This window comes from Xenopus laevis, chromosome 1L, assembly GCF_017654675.1.
Source record: "Xenopus laevis strain J_2021 chromosome 1L, Xenopus_laevis_v10.1, whole genome shotgun sequence".
Classification (NCBI taxonomy): Eukaryota; Metazoa; Chordata; class Amphibia; order Anura; family Pipidae; genus Xenopus; species Xenopus laevis.
This window is the reverse complement of record NC_054371.1, coordinates 78996352-79014874: the sequence shown is the minus strand read 5'-3', so window position 1 is coordinate 79014874 and position 18523 is coordinate 78996352. Positions and strand designations below refer to the sequence as shown.

Genomic DNA, 18523 nt, shown 5'->3' with positions numbered 1-18523 from the left:
TACTCAACAGCCATAACTTCTACAGAGATGTGTCCTACCCTTAATATCTCCACCACACACATTATAAGGCTTTGTTAAAGAAGATGTATTTGCTCAATCAAACTTTACCTTAATTTTGTTTTGCTACAGACTTCACCAAAAACCAACCAATGATTTAGCATGCTAGGAGCTGTAGTCCTGCAACATTGGGGTTGCATGCTTAAAGCAAAATTGCACAATATTGTGCCCAAACACAGAACAACTAAACAGCAGTATGTGTTGCCTTCTGATCTTTGAATACAATGCAATGTCATAGTCATAATAACATTAAGCTTCACAAGTAAAATTACAACAAGATGAGCAGGTAACAGGTGCAGGTATCGGTAATTAACCATAAGAGAATTTGGGGGCACAGTGGGACAGTTTTATGAAGGGCTACAACCTTTGCTATTAGACCCTCATGACCCTCACTTGAAAAAGGACATATGCTGTCCGAAACATGTTGTGTGGAAAATAAAAGAGCATATCAGCAGTAATTCTGCTTCAGCGTCCTGTCTGTTCTCAACTTTTGTGAAGTTACCCTCATGTGAAGGTCAGCAGTATATGAAAAATTAATAACAGGGCAAAAAGGGGAAAGAAGAAACTGGGGGTAATGTAAAATAAAAAAAAAATAGCCAAGAGTCCATACACCCATATGAACCAGATCAGGGGGCAAATTTACTAAGTGGCGAAAATTCACCAGCGACGACTTCACAGGCAGCACAAGACTTCGCCAGGCAAAATTCACTCAGACAACGCTAATTCAATAACATGCAAAGTTGCGTCCAGGGTGCCAAACGCTGGCAAAGTTGCCATATAAATCTGAGATTGTTCCTTACAGATCTATTCTCCAGACCATCAAGTTTCGTTCTTAAATCTTGGGCCTGTTTCTTTAAAAGCTCTGTCCTGGTATGAGATTCATTTGTTTCATTATACATTTGAGAGAACTGTAGTTGTAATCTCATCAAATTGCTTATCATGTCTGAAATCTGTTCAGAAATATTTGAAATTTGAATCTGAAGTTTCCTTTTTCTATTGAACCTTTAATAACAGGATTGATGAGCCTAGCCACTTTGGCTATGATAAGAGAATAATCTTCCGGCAGAAGAGAAACTGTTTTGTGAGATAAAGGAATACTGTTAGCATCTGTATCTTGATGCTTGCAATCATTTGCAATTCATTTAACCACAATAGAGCGACATTATACAACTATATAAAAACATATATAGCTGACTGTATATGCCTACATACATGAGGCTCTGGGTAGATACATTTATACCTTTACATTTTACTCATCATTCCCCTATTAATGCCACAAATAAGCATAATAACAGCACACAATTACCTAATAATATTTATAAGATTTGTCTATTTGTTACCTTGTTGGAGGTCGAGAAGCCTGTTTTTGATATCTTGCAGCTTGCAATATCTTTTACTTTAGTCACCTGGTTCTGCCGTGTTTGATAATTAACCTTGCAGTTCCCAGAAACATCAACCTGATATTAATATAGCACAATAGGAAATATCAGTTCACAGTACTCATATGATGTATGTGAAGTATCAATAAAACAGAAAATATATTTTCATACAAATAGAGTCTTGTTTCTGGACCACTTTTTAAACACTTGCACTGTTGAGTAAGGCCTAGTGATTTTATTGATATTAGTTATGGTCCTGGAAAATATTTTAATATCTGAGGTCCTGACTGCATTCCACTACAAACATAGCTAATAGGATATGTAAACCTTTAAAAAATGTAAAATTGCTCAGGGTGCTTTTCTAAGTAATTTTGCAATTTACATTTATTTCAGTTTCAGAGCTATTGAAGTTTTTATTAACTACCAGTATAATGAATTTTATAACAACAGCTAGACCTGTTGGTCAGTTCTGGTAGCTATATATTCAAAGAGACGGAAAACATAGAAGTGTTCTAATGTTGCTCTGCTCAGAAAAGAAATGAGAAAGGGCATTTTAGGCGTCTGATCTCTTTCCTGAGCATCAGAACAATTCTTTGTCTTTATTCTCTTTGACTATACAGTTACACTAATGCAGTTTACTTGAATAAATAATGAATATAAATTGGAAAAGTGCTTAGAAAAGCACCCTGAGAATGTTACATTTTACAAAGGTTTACTTACCCTTTAATATCAATTACGTTTCGTTGTAGTTGTAGTTTCTGGAATTTGTCAAAGCCCCGTAACTGTCAGTTCACTTGTACTTGCTATACCCTCTCTTATAGCTGTCTGAATACAAAATATTGTACAGGTATGGGACCTGTTATCCAGAATACTCGGGACCTGGGGCTTTCCGGATAATGGATCTTTTCGTAATTTGGATCTTTATATCTTAAGTCTACTATAAATCATGTAAACATTAAATAAACCCAATAGGCTGTTTTGCTTCCAATAGGGATTAATTATATCTTAGCTGGGATCAAGTACAAGGTACTGTTTTATTATTACACAGAAAATTGAAATCATTTTTTAAAATCTGGATTATTTGGATAAAATGGAGTCTATGAGAAATGGCCTTTTCATAATTCGTAGCTTTCTGGATAAAGGGTTTCTGGATAACAGATCCTATACCTGTACTCATTTAATGGTTGACATGCCATACAGCCTACATTGTACCACACCTTGGCCATGAGCAGATATGGCATATATTTAAAAAAAATAACCCATTTATGTATTACTTTGGAAATATGTTGTTTTGGACAAGGCAAGAAGATTATTGACAGAACAGATGCAGCTCAACATTTACATATTTCCAATCCTCACAATTTATTTGCTGCCCACCACCCAAAACATAACATAATCCTCTTCCTTTTTTTGTATTTGTGAGACACCCACAGCCCTTCCATTTCACAGAAGTCATTGATTACTCAACCAATTTCATGCTGTGCAAACAAGCTACCACTTGAGCTTACTGCCTACACCTTATATTACAGATGGCATTACCTCACTGACAGAGCCAGGGTTAAGCTGTATCTGGAACAGGCTGGCCAGACCTCGCTTCAAATTTAGAAGGACAGTGGGTTCATCTTGGTATGAGAAAAAGCTTTTCACCTGTGAAAACACACCAACAACTAAAGTAAGAAAATGTTAACAATAAACACAACAAGGCTCATTTATTATACTGTGGAACAGACTTACAAACTAAAATATGTGTAAATTGTGCCATGATGTATACTTGCACAGAAAACACCTGCTTTGACCAGACAGAATGTACAGGGCTTCATATGTGCATGATACCCAATTGCACAGAACAATTGAAGGCAATGTGAGAGTCTTTTCATGTATTATAGCTTATGTATAGTCAGCTTTTGTGCAAAAAAATGTATTAAGCATCTGGGCAGGCTGACTTGCAATGTGTACTTTTCATAGACCCTCGCAGTCCTTTAAAAGCCCTATTTGCTAGAAAAGGAAGATAACTGTATAGGCTCTAAGTAAAGAAAATCTAGGACTGTCATTTTGATATATAATTATAGAATGACGTATGGTGCGAGCAGGGCACAGTGCCCAACATGATAGGTGCACTTAAAAGGGTTTTAAAATTTTTTAAAAAGAAAAAGTATGTGAATGGTGTGCCTTTAAACAGTTCAGTATCTGATATCATGGGATTCTCCCAGATATGGGACTTTGTTCCTGCTGACTTTCAGTATGTTGCATTTCTATCTGAACATGTGATTTGTTGGAAAAAAGAGAACAAAAAACAAAAAAACATTTAGCATCTGAAATTGAAAGAGATAGATCATTGTAATGTTCCAAAAAAACAGTTCAAGCTTAGCTGAGGGTCCAAGCTAAGGCTCACCCTAATGGTGTTTTTAGGAGAGCAAAGGCCATTATTCCCAATTGTCAACCTAAATGGCCTTCATAAAGAGTACTCCCCCAAACAAACAATCTACAAGCCCTCTAGGGGACCAGCCCAACCCCAGAATGTGGGAAGCACTGTCCTAACATATGTATATGCAAAGGGGCCCAGTATCACAGTTTGAGACCTGCATCCAACCATTTGCAGTTAGAAACAAGATTAGCTTCTAATAGGGATGCACCAAATCCACTATTTTAGGATTCGGGCAAATCCTGAATCCTTTGTGAAAGATTGGGCCGCATACTGAACCAAATCTGAACCCTAATTTGCATATGTAAATTTCAGAAAAAAAGGGAAAGATAACTGCGTGCACAGAGTGTGGGTAAAAAAAATTTTTTACTTCCTTGTTTGTGTGACAAAAAATTACATCATTTTTTTTGATTCATATTTGGCCAGGCACTTGGATTCAGGCCGAATCCGAATCCTGCTGATAAAGGCTGTATCTTATTCATTTTACAATTATTGATGGGTTGCTGAATATGACAAATATTGATCAGTTTTACTCTGTAACGATGCTCTTGAGTGCTATAACCTCATGACAAAGCAAGGAAAACAATTTTAACACTTTAATCTAATAGATAATCTACTCTATAATAAGAATCCATTTAGGGGCAGCATGGTAAAAATAATCTTGGTGAAATCACTGGTAGAATGTGAATACTTGGACTTCATTGTACTTGTACTTCAAGAGTAAAATGAACTAGTCAAAATCAGAGGTACAATCTATACAGTATGTACAAAGGTATGTACTGCAAAACATTGCATGTGTTAGGCAGGCAGAAGCTTTATATATAGAGCACACTCAGGGTTTTACACAAATACACATTATAGCATTATGTGCACTAATATGCATATGATAAAAAACCTCTTAAGGACTGAGACCTTGTAATATGGAGCAGTTAACATAAGAAGACAATCACTGCCCGTTTTGCACACACCAACAAATTGTTCATATCCCCAAAGTGTTATTCGCAAGTGTAAGGTACACAAATGTGCCAAAGGTCAAAATACACAAGGCTGTTGTTGGACAATAGCAAGCACGCATATGATGTTTGACTAAATGTCAACCATTTAATGACAGAATTGCTGATAAGACAGCACTTTGTTGAGTACTTGTTTTGTTTCTCAAATAAGGGTATATTAAAAATCATACTGCACTAAATGCATCAATGTAACCAGGTATGCTTTTTTCTATATTATTTTAATAAAATGTTGTAAATATGTCACTTCAGCAGATGGGCCCACATAATAAGACTCATTCGCTAACCTTGAAGCACAGAGCAAAGTGCCAGAGGCTATTGCCGTGTTTTTTTTCCAAAATACACCATTTTCCCCAGAAAATTGTGGGTGCAATGTGGGCATCTGACACAAGTGCATTTCATGTTGTGTCCAGGACATTGGGTCTGAATCGTCAAAATGAGCTCAACTGTGCATGAGTTCTGTAGCAAATCAGGTGCAATAGTGCCAAATATTTTCTCAGTCTGCCTGACATCAATTCCAGTGTTTGCTGTGCAAATTACAGCTGTGCCCGATCATTGGGTGAAAGTGTGCTGCTTCTATTGATTCAGAGCACCGAGTTCCAGGGTCCACACAGCCAGTAACGTAACTAGAGCATCAGGCCCCCCCATGAATGAAATTTTGGCTCTGGATTCCCATTGCCGCAACAAGCATCTGATGGGCCCCTAGGGGGTACGGACCTTGGTGAGATCACCCCCCCCCCACCCTCGGTTGTTTCGCCACTGCACACAGCGCTGTCAATAGGAGCGGAAGGCAGAAAGAACTGGTCTGTGCTGAGTGCGAAATATATACTGAAAAGCACAACTTGCCCACTGCATCTGTGGACATACATGAGCCCTAGTGTCTTCTATATACAGTAGTGAAATTAGGAAATGTAATCCTAAACTGCTATGCACAATTGGCTTCCAGGAGCCTGGGCACTTTCTGTGGCATAAAATTCAGTCATTTCGCAGAAGTCAGCAGCACTAATAACATTTCAATTCCTTATGTTCTATAGATTTATTCGCCACTTGTGCATTAATTGATTTCCATTTTTTTACATTCAGCAGGAATCTTAACATGTCTGCTAAACAACAAATAACATTTAATCACTATTGCTAAACTAGCAAACTGAAAGCTTCTCCCCTATATGTAATACAAGGCACTAAGTTTGCCCAGGAGCAGTAACCCATAGCAACCAATCAGCAGGTAGAATCTATTGGTCACCTGTTTAAAAGCAAACATCTTTGCTATAGGTTATTGTGCCTGGTGCTTTTTATTACATATGGAGGTTTGTGTTTGTATGCACTTGAATTAATTACTAGTAAAACATGGGGCCAGGTAGTGTGCATGTTTGGGGATATTACCATATCAACTGAAAAGTATCCAGTTTGAAACAATGTCATATAATGCAAAACACTTTTAATCAAGCACATTGAATGAAACTGGTCTATATGGATGATAAATATATTCTGTATTTAGGAAGGCAGAGGTCACACCAAAAGGTCCTCGGCTAATTGACATTTGTGTCACCCTTAGTGACAGCTCTTTCACTGTGATAATATATTTGATTATTAGTAGGATGCAGCAGATGAATTATTGGCCATGCAACCAGGGAATATACCATACCTATTTTACTAATATTTGGTCTGCATGGATCCTACTTACCTTCCCAAAGCTCCACTGTACTAGATATGGCCTCTGAAGACTCTTCATATAATTGTCACCAAGTATCTTAGCAGCGCTAGTGCCAGTAAAAATATTCTTGTCCTGTGGACGCTCAGTTACACTTTCAACTTTAATATTTTTCATCTAAGAACATAAAGTAAAAAATACTTTAGTGATTATACAAAGATAATAATGCATGTATGTTACTCAAACACATTTGTATCACCAGTATAATATGTTTCCCAGTACCATATAGTTGAACAGGCTGCCTTATAAATGAAGAGCTATAAAATCGGAAATAAATATGTTTAGTTTAATTGCTCTCCATCACTCTACCCCAAGCTTACACACAGTTAGGGATGTGGAGATGGGGGCAGTAGGTTTCCCTAAATGGGCCAAATAAATATACTCTTAGACAGTCTTCCCAAAGTACAGAGGGTACAAGCATGAGAATCATTCATGAGAGTCCATTTGCCAGTTGAAGGAAAATCTGACCAAACATGGTCAGGATGGCACAAATAATTATTTAAAACCCCCTATCTAAAAGGGAATTTGCAAAACAGTAATGTCATTAAACAGTAATGATTCATCTAATTCTCTTCTTCAGCAGCCACGTGCAATGATGATGATAATTTCTTCTGCCTTGGCCCATTTCCCCCTGGGTAGCCAGGCTACTGACTCTTAAATCTGTGGTTGAGTTTGCTTTTGCCAGTAAGCTTTAACAATTAGGAAGGCCCACTATCAATCTTGGTTTATAAAAATGACCTAATGTTAAATAACTGATAGTTATTTGGTGGCTTTTCTTAAGGGTTTACATGAACGTCATTGTTGGGATGGGGTCAAACAATCACATTCATCCTGATTTTGCCCACTTCTAAACATTGGCTGTTTTTTGTGACTTTGCCAAATATACCAGTTTAAACTAATATTTTAACTCTTTTATTTATTATTGTAAAAGTTGTTTCATTCTTACATATGGAGAAATGGAAGAGAAATATTGGAAGAGATGGATGCTGGCTGTTGAATTTCATCTACATTTCATGAATAGAAATGCAAAGTATCACTCACAAATAATTCCAAAGTCATCCTTCACAGTGTGTCATTACATGACATTAAACATACCTCAATTCTGACAAGCTGGTCATCTTTGTTATTTGGATTTCGCCATACCAGGCTGACATCTACATCAGAAGAAATCTTGTAGCCTACACTTTCCTGGGCTGATCCTCTAGGTCGGTCAATTAGAACTTCTGTTGTATAGAAATACTTGTAGGTCTTGTCATTGTTAAGTATTGGCCCTGTCGTCTGCACTATATTTTAAAGGGAAAATGTGATTAAAACAATATAATAATAAAAACAAAGAGTAAAAAATATTTTTTTCCAACAATATGGAGAACTGAAAACTCATATCTGACTTAATCCCTTGCAATTTGTGCAAGATTGGCTATAGATTTACATTTTTATGTCTCTACAGTTCATATAAGGTGCTGATATTTGGTGCTGTCTAGACTAAAACTGGCAGACTGCATACCCAGTCTGCTAGGTTGCGTGAAATAAATCAGTGGTTGAATCTCAAAATAATTTGAGAATCTGAGAATGTTCCATTTATGATCTCAAGGTCAGCTCATCTAGCACCTCTGCTATATATGCAATAGGGATGCGGGCAGTTGCAGTATATTTTAAGTTATGTATAGGCTTCATGGCAAGAATATTTAGATGCTTTGCACATTAAAGAGCAATGAAAGGTTAGGGGATGCAGTGTTGTAAGTATTTTAATTGGATGTAGCAAGTAGTTATTTCAGCGAGTGAACAGAAAAACACTGGTTTCCTTTAGAAATGACAGTTTCAGCTATGTCATTATGAATTTAGAAGGACAACTTATTGAAAAGCAGCACATATAGAAACATTTGAGGCACAGAATTTTGAACCTACATTAAAGTATTTCCCCATATGAGCATAGACTTTTGACTGTGTATATGTTGGTATTTCTGCAAAAACTTATACTAGAAATGTGAAGCAGTCCTTTACACATGCTGAAGAGTTTTAGAAGAAATGTTTACTGTCCACCAATCACAAAAGCATGTCCAGTCTATAATTAAATCTTGTCACTGTATACTGGTGTACTTTGCGGGGCATACATAAGCAGATGTCAGTGTGTGTGGCTGATATGCAAGACATGCATTTCTGGCACCTGCCTCCCACATTCTTCTTTTCTATATTAAAAATACTTCCCTTGGTTTGTTGACAGTGAAGATTTGAGATATAATAAATCATGTGTGTTTCTCTCATTCTTTGTTGTCTCCTACAGAGATCATCAGAAACCCAATGCATAGCAGGTATACTTTTTATTGTAATAGATCATCAATCTTAGGTTGGTGAAGTGTTAATATGTATGGCTATGCCAGGCAAAAGAAAGTAATGTTTGTGATTGTAGCATTCTTTTCATTTCTGACACATCTGCAGGGTATATAGCATTGACCTGTGCCTTACCCTCCTTTAAAAGCAATACAATACACCTTCCCATTTCTTTTAAATGTATCTGACATTTGAATTTACAAATTAGGGTTTGTTATTCCCTGGCAACCCTAAGAGCTGATTCTCCATGTAAAAATGCCAGGTGACATTAGCCTTTGAGTCTTGGCTTTGGTTTGTGCTACATTGTTTTAACTGGCAACTGATGAGCTGTGGTGAGTATAGAAAAGACCAGACAGATATTTATTTCCAAAGAAATGGGCAACTTCCCAATGCTAAATAAATAAGAGTCCCCAAATGTTGCACAGCATCCCCTGCTTCTATTATATAATATCAGCCTAAAGGGTTTGTGACTGTGAAACACGTTAATAATCACAGTAAACAGTGTTTTCTTTGGATCGTCCACTAGCTTGAGCATCATTCAAACAACAGGCTCCATGCTTGATTGCCAAAAATGTAAAGTCTATAGAGATTCCATTGCAGTTGAAACATTTTTCTAAGCACATTAGCCCCTTTTCTTTTTCCTTTCTATTATTGGAATACAAATATTCAAAGAGGGATGCTCAATAATATTACATAGGCAGATTTTTTTTTGCCTTTTTTCACCTTTATGCCTTTTGTACATGAGTGTTAGAATTTGTCAGAATCATACTGTATCTTAGGCTGGTATATGGGTGTTACTGACTATTTTCTCCATTTGCACATTTTTTAGAAACGTTGTGAGCAGAGTGGTGGGTTAGTCCAAGCAATACTACATACCATGTACATGCAACATTTTCTGCTCAGAAAAAATGCCAGACAGCAACAAATGTGGGCAGACACAAGCCCTAGGTTTGCTAATCTATTAGTCTATATTAGTACTATATTAATAGTTGTATATAAATCAGCATATGGGGACAATTAAGTATAGATACATTTCATTAACAGATATGTTAATATTAAACAAATAAAGTGTCATCCAACAATAAGGTGTGTCATATTGTCCCTTCTTCATCACAATAGATTTCTCTCAACACTTTGGTTTCTGTTCTATTAATAAAAAAAACCTTTTTGCTTGTCTTTAATTGGTTCCAGGCCCGGATTTGTGGAGAGGCCACCAAGGCCCGGGCCTAGGGCGACAGGATTTTAGGGGGTGGCATGAAGCTCAACCACACCCACATTAATTCAGAAACTCTTGGGATGCACAGGAGATGCCATCGTTTTTTAAATTTCCAGTGCACCAATCCCCAATGCTCCGGTCCCAATAATGAAAATTTGAGCAAATAAAAAGGAGGGGATGGGGGCGATGAACGACGGTGGGCCTAGGGGCGCCCGCTATGTAAATCTGGCCCTGATTGGTTTATATATAATACCAAACCATTAAGCTCTACAATCACCAACCATAGAAAAGAAAGAGAAGCCTAATAAAAATGATTATTTTGTAGTAAGGAAGGCATGGCATCTTCTATATATTTAAGAAACATCTCTAGCTATAATGTATTCCAAATCAAACAATACATTTATGTGGTAACATATAATGTAAAACAGATACAAATATATTGTTATTGTAAGTTACAAATGGCTATATGTCAGTTTGAGACAAAAGCAATTGCAGTAACACCAGGAAAAATCAGCTGCTCCGGTCATGATTGAGACTTTCTTATATAGAGAAAATTAAGTCAGACTTAAATTAAGAGAAACCAGTCATATCAAACCAAGTACAGTAACACATTAGGAGTTTAAGTGGGTTGGAGTCATGAAGACCTTCCTGTGATGAATCTGTAATAATAGACTTATTTTATATAAGATGTCATTCAAATTAAAGCTGCAAAGACTGAACAAGTATGGCAATTCACTTTGACGTTGGCATTGACCTGCCTCCCACAATAAACACCAACTGCTCCATGAGGCTGCTGCCTGTCCATACAGGAGAGCCTGTCACAGGATTACAACAGCTGCAATAGTGGGTATGGAAACTGAAGGAGGCTGTGAATTGAGCTTCAGCACTTTGGAAGGACATAGATATTTTAATGACAGATTCTTTCATTTAATAAATGTAATTTTATTAGCATAAAATAAAGAAAATGTATTTTTTCCTATATCAACCAATTAATTCTTCAGGCTTTTTTAACAGTACACAGTTAAACCTCAATTTTACATCCCCTGATTTAAAGTCTTCCCTCATTTTACATTGTTGTTTTGTGGTCCCACCTTTACATTATACATAATACATTACCCTGATTTTACATTTTCCTGGATTTACACCATTTTTTTCTGGTCCCCTGAAAAACGTAAAATGGGGATTCTATTGTATTTGGAAAAAATACATAGGTTGTTATAATGTCAGTTGTGCAATTTATATTGCAATATACATTTGCTAACAGGCTTTGTATTATGTATAAATAATACAGGCATTTCTTAAAAGATACACAGGTTTCTAACAGAATTCCAAGTGATTTGGGACGTGGTCAACAGAAGAGCAGAGACAATTTAGAGTTGTGAGCTTTATTTTATGGAAGCTTTTAAGTATAAGCAAAAGGGTACAAATATTCATCTACTCAAGTATTATAAGAATCCCCTTGCAGAATTTCATGGTGAGTTGAAAGTAGGTACAAATGGAAAATATTTTGCATATGACCAGTGGGAACAACCCCTTAAATATAGTAATCTTAGGAAATGTAATTTGCCATCAAATACAGTCAGTTATACACTAAATGCTAGTGTGTTGGGAGTTTCCTTAAAGATAACAAGTTGTCTAATTCTGGGAAGTGTCATTCTGTGGCGACTAAAGCAAATAAAGTTCTGTCTTGCATAAAAAAGGGCATTAACTCAAGGGATGAAAACATAATTATGCCTCTTTATAGGTCCCTGGTAAGGCCTCATCTGGAGTATGCAGTGCAGTTTTGGACTCCAGTCCTTAAGAAGGATATGAATGAGCTGGAGAGAGTGCAGAGACGTGCAACTAAACTGATTAGAGGGATGGAAGACTTAAATTATGAGGTTAGACTGTCCAGTTTGGGGTTGTTTTCACTGGAAAAAAGGCGCTTGCGAGGGGACATGATTAGTATAGATATGGGTATATATCATTTATGTGAAAGTATGAAGGGGTGTATGTATGTATGTATGTTTTCATTTGGAGGGGTTGAACTTGATAGACTTTGTCTTTTTACAAACCAATTTAAGTATGTAACTATGTAAATATCAGATGAATACCAATTACCATTAGGACAATATCACAAATAGTAATGGAACATATGTTAATTAGATGGAGGTTCCGAAAGGAAGACAATGATTGATATTATTTGCTCAAGAAGTCTATAAAAATGAAGAGAGAATCAGAATAAATGAACATATAACAGAAGTAAAAGACACATAATGTGATGCTCCTCTCAAGACTCAACATGTTGTTTGTGGTGGGAGAGCAGAATTTGTAACTACGTGTTTTGAGTTACCAGGGAAAGAAAAGCCTCAGCTATACAAGGGAATGTTTTACTTGGGTGCCTTTAGCATTGATGGGGGTTACAGTTCCTCTTGTATACTTACATTAATAGCATGATAATATCTTGTACAGGGAATCTTGTCAGTGGCACAGGATAGTAGGTGGGACAGAGAAGTTACACACTGTCACTGGATGGCAAGATAGAAAAAATGACAACTAATGTCACAATTAAAGGTCACACAGCTATTTAACAGGCCAGAGGTCAGGACATGCAGTTACATAGCAAAGTCCAAAGTTGGGTATCCACAAGATATAAGAATAGTAAAAAGGTTCAGTGAAAAAACAGGCCAGATTACAATATAACTGAGGTCCTTATCACATTTACAAACTATGGTCAGTTTTTTAATGAGCCAATTAACCTGCACAGAACATGACCTGGTTCTTAACACTGCAAAATAAAAAAGATGATCATATATTTCATTGAAAATGTCAAAATACTGCAGGTTGAAAGCATCAAATTTCTAGTTCTGCATGTTGCAAATTCTTTAAAATTGGACTGAAAACACCAAGGCCATAATCCAAAAAGCTCATTAACGTCTTCATTTCCTTAGGAGATTGAAGCAGTGTGGAGTCAACAGGCCTTTGCAAATCACCTTTTATAGAGCCACAATTGAAAGCATTCTAACTGGCAACATAGCATACCGTAGTGTGGTATGGCAGCATCACACAGCAGCAAACAATCTCTCTCCAGAGAGTGGTAAAAACTGCTGAACGTTTCATCACCACTAAACTTTGGTCACTGTCTGATTGAGACATGGCCAGATGTAAGAACAAAATCAAAGCCATTACAAGTGACCCAAGTCATCCGGGACAAGGAGTATTCATCCGGCACAAGCCCAATTATACACTTAGGCACAGAAGGCCTGAAAGCATATAAACCAGGAGTAAAAGACTATTTAACAGCTTCTTTCCAGGACCAATGAATAGAAGAGAAACAACAACTAGGACTTATCTAACCTCATGAACTCACTGGTCCAACATACAGTATATTTGTACTCACTGCATTACTATTATACTTCTCATTTCTGTATTACATTGCACTTGCTGCAATGTAATTCTATATACAAATTCTGTATAAAAATACAGATGTATCTTACTGCCCTATGTTGCACAAGAAATTCCTATGTACTTTTAGTACAAATGGCAATAAACAGCTACTTGAACTTTTATTCTTTTGGAGTGTGGGAGCAAACCACTGTACCTGGAGGAAACCCATGCAAGCACCAGGAGAACATATGTGCAACAGTCTACAAAGAACAAATTTCCCTCCTTCAGAAATTTTTGTAAAAAGTTACTACATGGAGCTTGACTATGTATCAGTTACTAAACTCTCTAATTTAATTCAGTCAGGGCCGGGCCAGGCCAGCCTGTCACCCAAGGCAACCCGGCCGGCTACTTCGCCCCCTGGTCAGCACGACATTGAGTGCGCATGCGCGTGTGTCCGCGAGCGCGCACACATCTGCGAGTATGCACATACGCGCCTGTGAGTTTGCGCATGGATGCCCGATACAACAATTTGTGGAGGGGGGGTGAGAGTAGAGCACACACAGAGTGTGCACAGAGGCACGCTGGCCTTGAACAAGGGTCCGGACCAGGGGTAGGCGAGAGAAGAGTTACCTACCCCTAGTTCCGGCCCTGAATTCAGTAAATGGACTGCAGCTGCTTAGAACTAGAATGTTATTGGCTAACACAATAATGTATTATGTCAGAAGTAGCAAAGTAATAAAGCAGAACTACGAAACAGCTGATAATGCATAATTTGGACATTCTCCTGATTGGGACATCCTAGCATATCTTTTCAAAAATGTGGCAACTGAAAAAAAAATCGACCTCTGTAACTAAGTTAATACGAAATTTGATTTCATAATGTTGAAATCAGCAGTTTTATTGGTAACATCTTATTTGGCAATGTCTGTAGGGTTATTGGTTTAAAGGGCAAGTCCTCCTTTAAATGAAAATTACCATGCATATGCGCATTGAGCAACAACTTGATGGCTATGCCAGAGACTTCATCATGCCAGTCTACAAATGAGTGACTTCTATGACCTAATTCAGATTAGGCAAAGCAATGAGATTCTATGAACTCTGAACCAAAGTAGTTCAACAAGTGCCATAGCATAGTTATGCCTGTTCTAAACATGCTTTGGCTTCAACAGTTGAAATGTAGCTGAGACTGATACCATGGGGGTTATTTATCAAAGGTCGAGTGTTCGAGTTTTTTTAACTCGAAACCCCACTGGCATCTTACTTGAAAAAAACTCAGATGTGAAAAACCAAAGATCGAGTTTGAGTCCTGCAACCCGAAAACTCGAATTGATTGAGTTTTCAACAAAAAAAAAACTGGAATTGCTCAAATCGTTTGAGTTTTCTGACAAAACCTTCTGGAAAAAACTCAAGCAGGTTGTTAACCTCTTCAAATGGTTCAATGGAACACCTTCAATGACTTCTTCAGAACCTCCACAGGCTTTAGGTGGTGTATTTTCGGATTCAAGCTATTTCCAGGGTCGGGTATACAAAAATCTAGAATATATATGTATATGTATATATGTATATATATTTTTTAAAAAAAACTAAATTGATTCAAGTTTTTTTTAACCTGAAAATGTGTTTTTTGACCAAAAATCAGAGCAGCACTTTTTTATTGTGCAGTTATGGACATACTCTGCTTTAAATATCTAACAAATGTTTAAACTCTTTATGGCACATAAACATCAATAATGTTTATGTTATAGAATTCTATAATAAATCAATGCTCAAAAATATCCAGATTAGCCCCGGGAGAACAATGGTTAGTAGAAGTTACTCATCATTAAATCTATATAAATCTCAGAACCGCAGCTCAGTTTTAGACTAGACTGGATACTAAATATACAATTTTTATTTCTTCTGTTTTTTTTAATTATTTGAATGAAACGTGCAGCTGATTTAGTGAGCCAAAGGTGGATGTACTGCAAGTTATTAGAATACCAAAGTAAGATAGAAAGTAATCTGCACTGCTTATTGATAATCAAGAAGGCTAAGAAAAGGAAAGTCTCAAAGGTCATTGAGACCGGGTGACAAGAAATTGCAGACACTTAGCTTTTTAAAAAACAGATTTGAAATGACTCTGATCAGTGGTTCTTAAATACAACCCTTAATAACTATTTCTGAAGCGCCCAGGAAGTTTTGTTTTTTGTTCTGTCCACTGTTGCGAGACATGCATCTATAATTGTAAAACTTGGTGAAATAGTGAAGCCTGCACAAAAGCTTTGTTTGTATGCTAATCTGAAGCTGTCCATACACTTGCAGATTGCACAATTGTTGGTGCATGTATGGTTACTTGATGAACTCTGATGAATCTCATCTGTACCATATAAGAAAACATATGTTTATGTTGCATAGGCAAAGAAGAAAGTGAAGACGATTTGTTTCCAATGTAGAACAATGTTTAGGTGACCATGCTGTGTATGGTTCCTTTATACAGTATCCACCTAGTTGGCCCCTGAGCTTGGTTGGCCTGCATACAGCTGCTTTTAACGTTTTATGCAAATATTGTTTAAAATATAATTATCTTTTTATAAAATGCCAACATATTCTGCAGCACTTTAAAGAGATTATACATCATTCACTGTTCTAATAGAGCTTACAGTCTAATGGTGACCATACACGGGGTGATAAAAGGAGTTGAGTTGGTCCTTCTGGCAGCTTGTTGGCACTTGCATTTATCATTGTTATGATAATTTGTCAGGCTAAGCAATTCAATTAGCCTGATATTAATCACCTTAAGGTTGGCATATTGGGGAAATATCCATTCATTTAGCAATCTTGCCAAATGAGCAAAGTATATGGCCAGCTACAATCCTACAAAAATAGGAACCAAATAACCTGCATGCAGGCCTGAACTTGGATTCAAAATAGACCCTGGAATTTCAAGTACACAGAGGCGTAAACAGCCTCCCACCAGCCCACTAAATAGTGACTGTCTATGGCATCTTACAGCAGCCCCTCTGGCATTTGCCAGAACCCACAGCTTGCCCATCTAGTCCTGCCCGCATGTATGTTTTAGGAAGAAACCAGAGTATTCGAAGGAAACCCACACAGACAATTGCTAACCCTTGCACCACAATGAAAGTTTTCATTTTCTTTTCTCTTACTTCATAAATATACTTGGAAAATGGCATTGCTGTACAGGCTCCAAAATAAATGACATGGTCCTCTTGGTAAACATCTCTTCTCTCACAATAAACTACAATAACTTGTTTCAGATTGCCTGAATAGATTTCTTAAGGTCTGAATTATAGCTGAAGTGTTTATTATCATGATTACATATTCCAAAGCACTAATATATTCCACACCACTGTGCAATAGAAGGGTATAGCCATGAAACATACAAATTATGTATAAATACTGATAAATAAAGGAGGTAAAGAGGGCAAATACAGATAAAATAAACCTAACTACTGTGTTTAAAGTCTGTCAGGCTGCCTTCCACAATGAATACAATTTATTATATTTAGATACTTTCGATTTTTAATTGTTTATATATATTTATATTAAACAAGGGATAAAAACTTCGGCACTTAAGGAAGTGATTGTGTCTGTTTAGTCTCTGCTTTCGGAATCATCATATTGTTTGTTTGCTCTAAAGGTTTCAGCCGACTCCGGAAACCAGAAAATCTGAATGTTTTGTAGATAATTTCACAACATTACAGCACCCTTTCTATAGTGTTCCCATCTAATACTGCAAATCTGGCATCCTCTGGTAATAGTATTCAGATTTAATATTAAATAAACTGCAGAACATATGTGAGTTACAGGAAGAACAACAGGAGGCTGTCCTGAGGCTGAAATGAAATAGCACACTAGCTTCTGCCAGTTATCTATAGCCCATGTAAATATAGAATATGATATGTTATATGATTCAAGGCAACTTGATTTCTACTCTCATATTCTGCACGGACTATACATAATAATGATTCGAAATACGACAGTGATACCTATCTACATATCTCTACTACCATTTCACTAAACATTTTCCCCAGTATAAAAGGAGCTATTCCATTCTTACCTTGAATCGAAGCAGAAAATGTGGAAAATATACAAACAAAAAATAACAAGGTCAGCGGTATCATTATTCTGGTTCCTCAGCTAATGGTGCGGTTTGTTTCAGCCAGCAGAAAATATTATAACTAATTCAAAGCTAAATGAATGAGTGACCTGTTCAGATTGAGGCACAAACGTGAAGGGAGCTTCAGGTACAGAAATAATGTTTATCTAGATGTAGTAAAGGTCAGATTCCAAACTCCATGCCCAGGTTAGCTTGACTAAAGTTCTTTTAGTTAATGATTAGGCTAAAAATCAACTTTTTTTTTTCTTAAGACAGAAACCCCCATTATTTATTTTTGTGTATTGTCTCTTAAGAAAAAACATTCTGGCCTTCACACATGTAAGTGGTGAAATTCAATCCTGCCAGGGATCAACTTTTAGGCAGCTTTTAGAAGTTATATATGTAGAGTGATAATTCCTTTTTTTAATTGAAAAATAACAAAAGCCTAACAATTTGGTTATGTTTTTAGCAGATTGAGCGGTGCGCATATTGGTAAGCAGGTTTTTCAGTTTGCATTAATAGGTGAATGATGAATATTTTGAATATTTTATCCGCTAGCGATAATTCTTTAGTGCGAGCATTTCATAGTGAAGATTCGCTAGCGTTTGTTTATGCCTGGTCTTACACTTAGGTCAATTTGAATATGGTGGGTACATTAAAGTTGTATGGACGTCTTTATTAGAGATGGTGCAAATGCTTGAAGTGGCCACTTTTTATTAAAAATGTCCAAGGAACCTGAATAAAGACAAAAGAGATCCTATAATGCCCTACACAGGAGCCATCCTAAAATGAATGTCCCATGTCCCTTAAATGTCTGGGGGAAAATGTTAACCCAAAAAAGTTAGGATTTTTGCAGGCAATCCTGCTTTAAAAAAAGGAAAAGTCGTCAGCGTTTTTTCAACTTTAATGCATTTTCGGCAGACAGGATATGATGT

General features: G+C 36.8%; 1 protein-coding gene across 1 annotated transcript in view; it reads right to left on the bottom strand.

Moving 5' to 3' along the window:
* The window catches only part of mttp.1.L (microsomal triglyceride transfer protein, gene 1 L homeolog), a 37896-nt gene extending 20172 nt beyond the window's left edge, over window positions 1–17724 (bottom strand). The window contains exons 1-5 of the mRNA XM_018251998.2: window positions 17550–17724; window positions 7675–7862; window positions 6553–6696; window positions 2976–3083; window positions 1398–1514 (exon numbers count right to left, since the gene is read on the bottom strand). Coding sequence (XP_018107487.1) covers window positions 1398–1514; window positions 2976–3083; window positions 6553–6696; window positions 7675–7862; window positions 17550–17613 — 621 coding nt within the window. The 5' untranslated portion in view covers window positions 17614–17724. The remainder of the gene's footprint in view (window positions 1–1397; window positions 1515–2975; window positions 3084–6552; window positions 6697–7674; window positions 7863–17549) is intronic.
* Window positions 17725–18523: the final 799 nt, after the last annotated feature.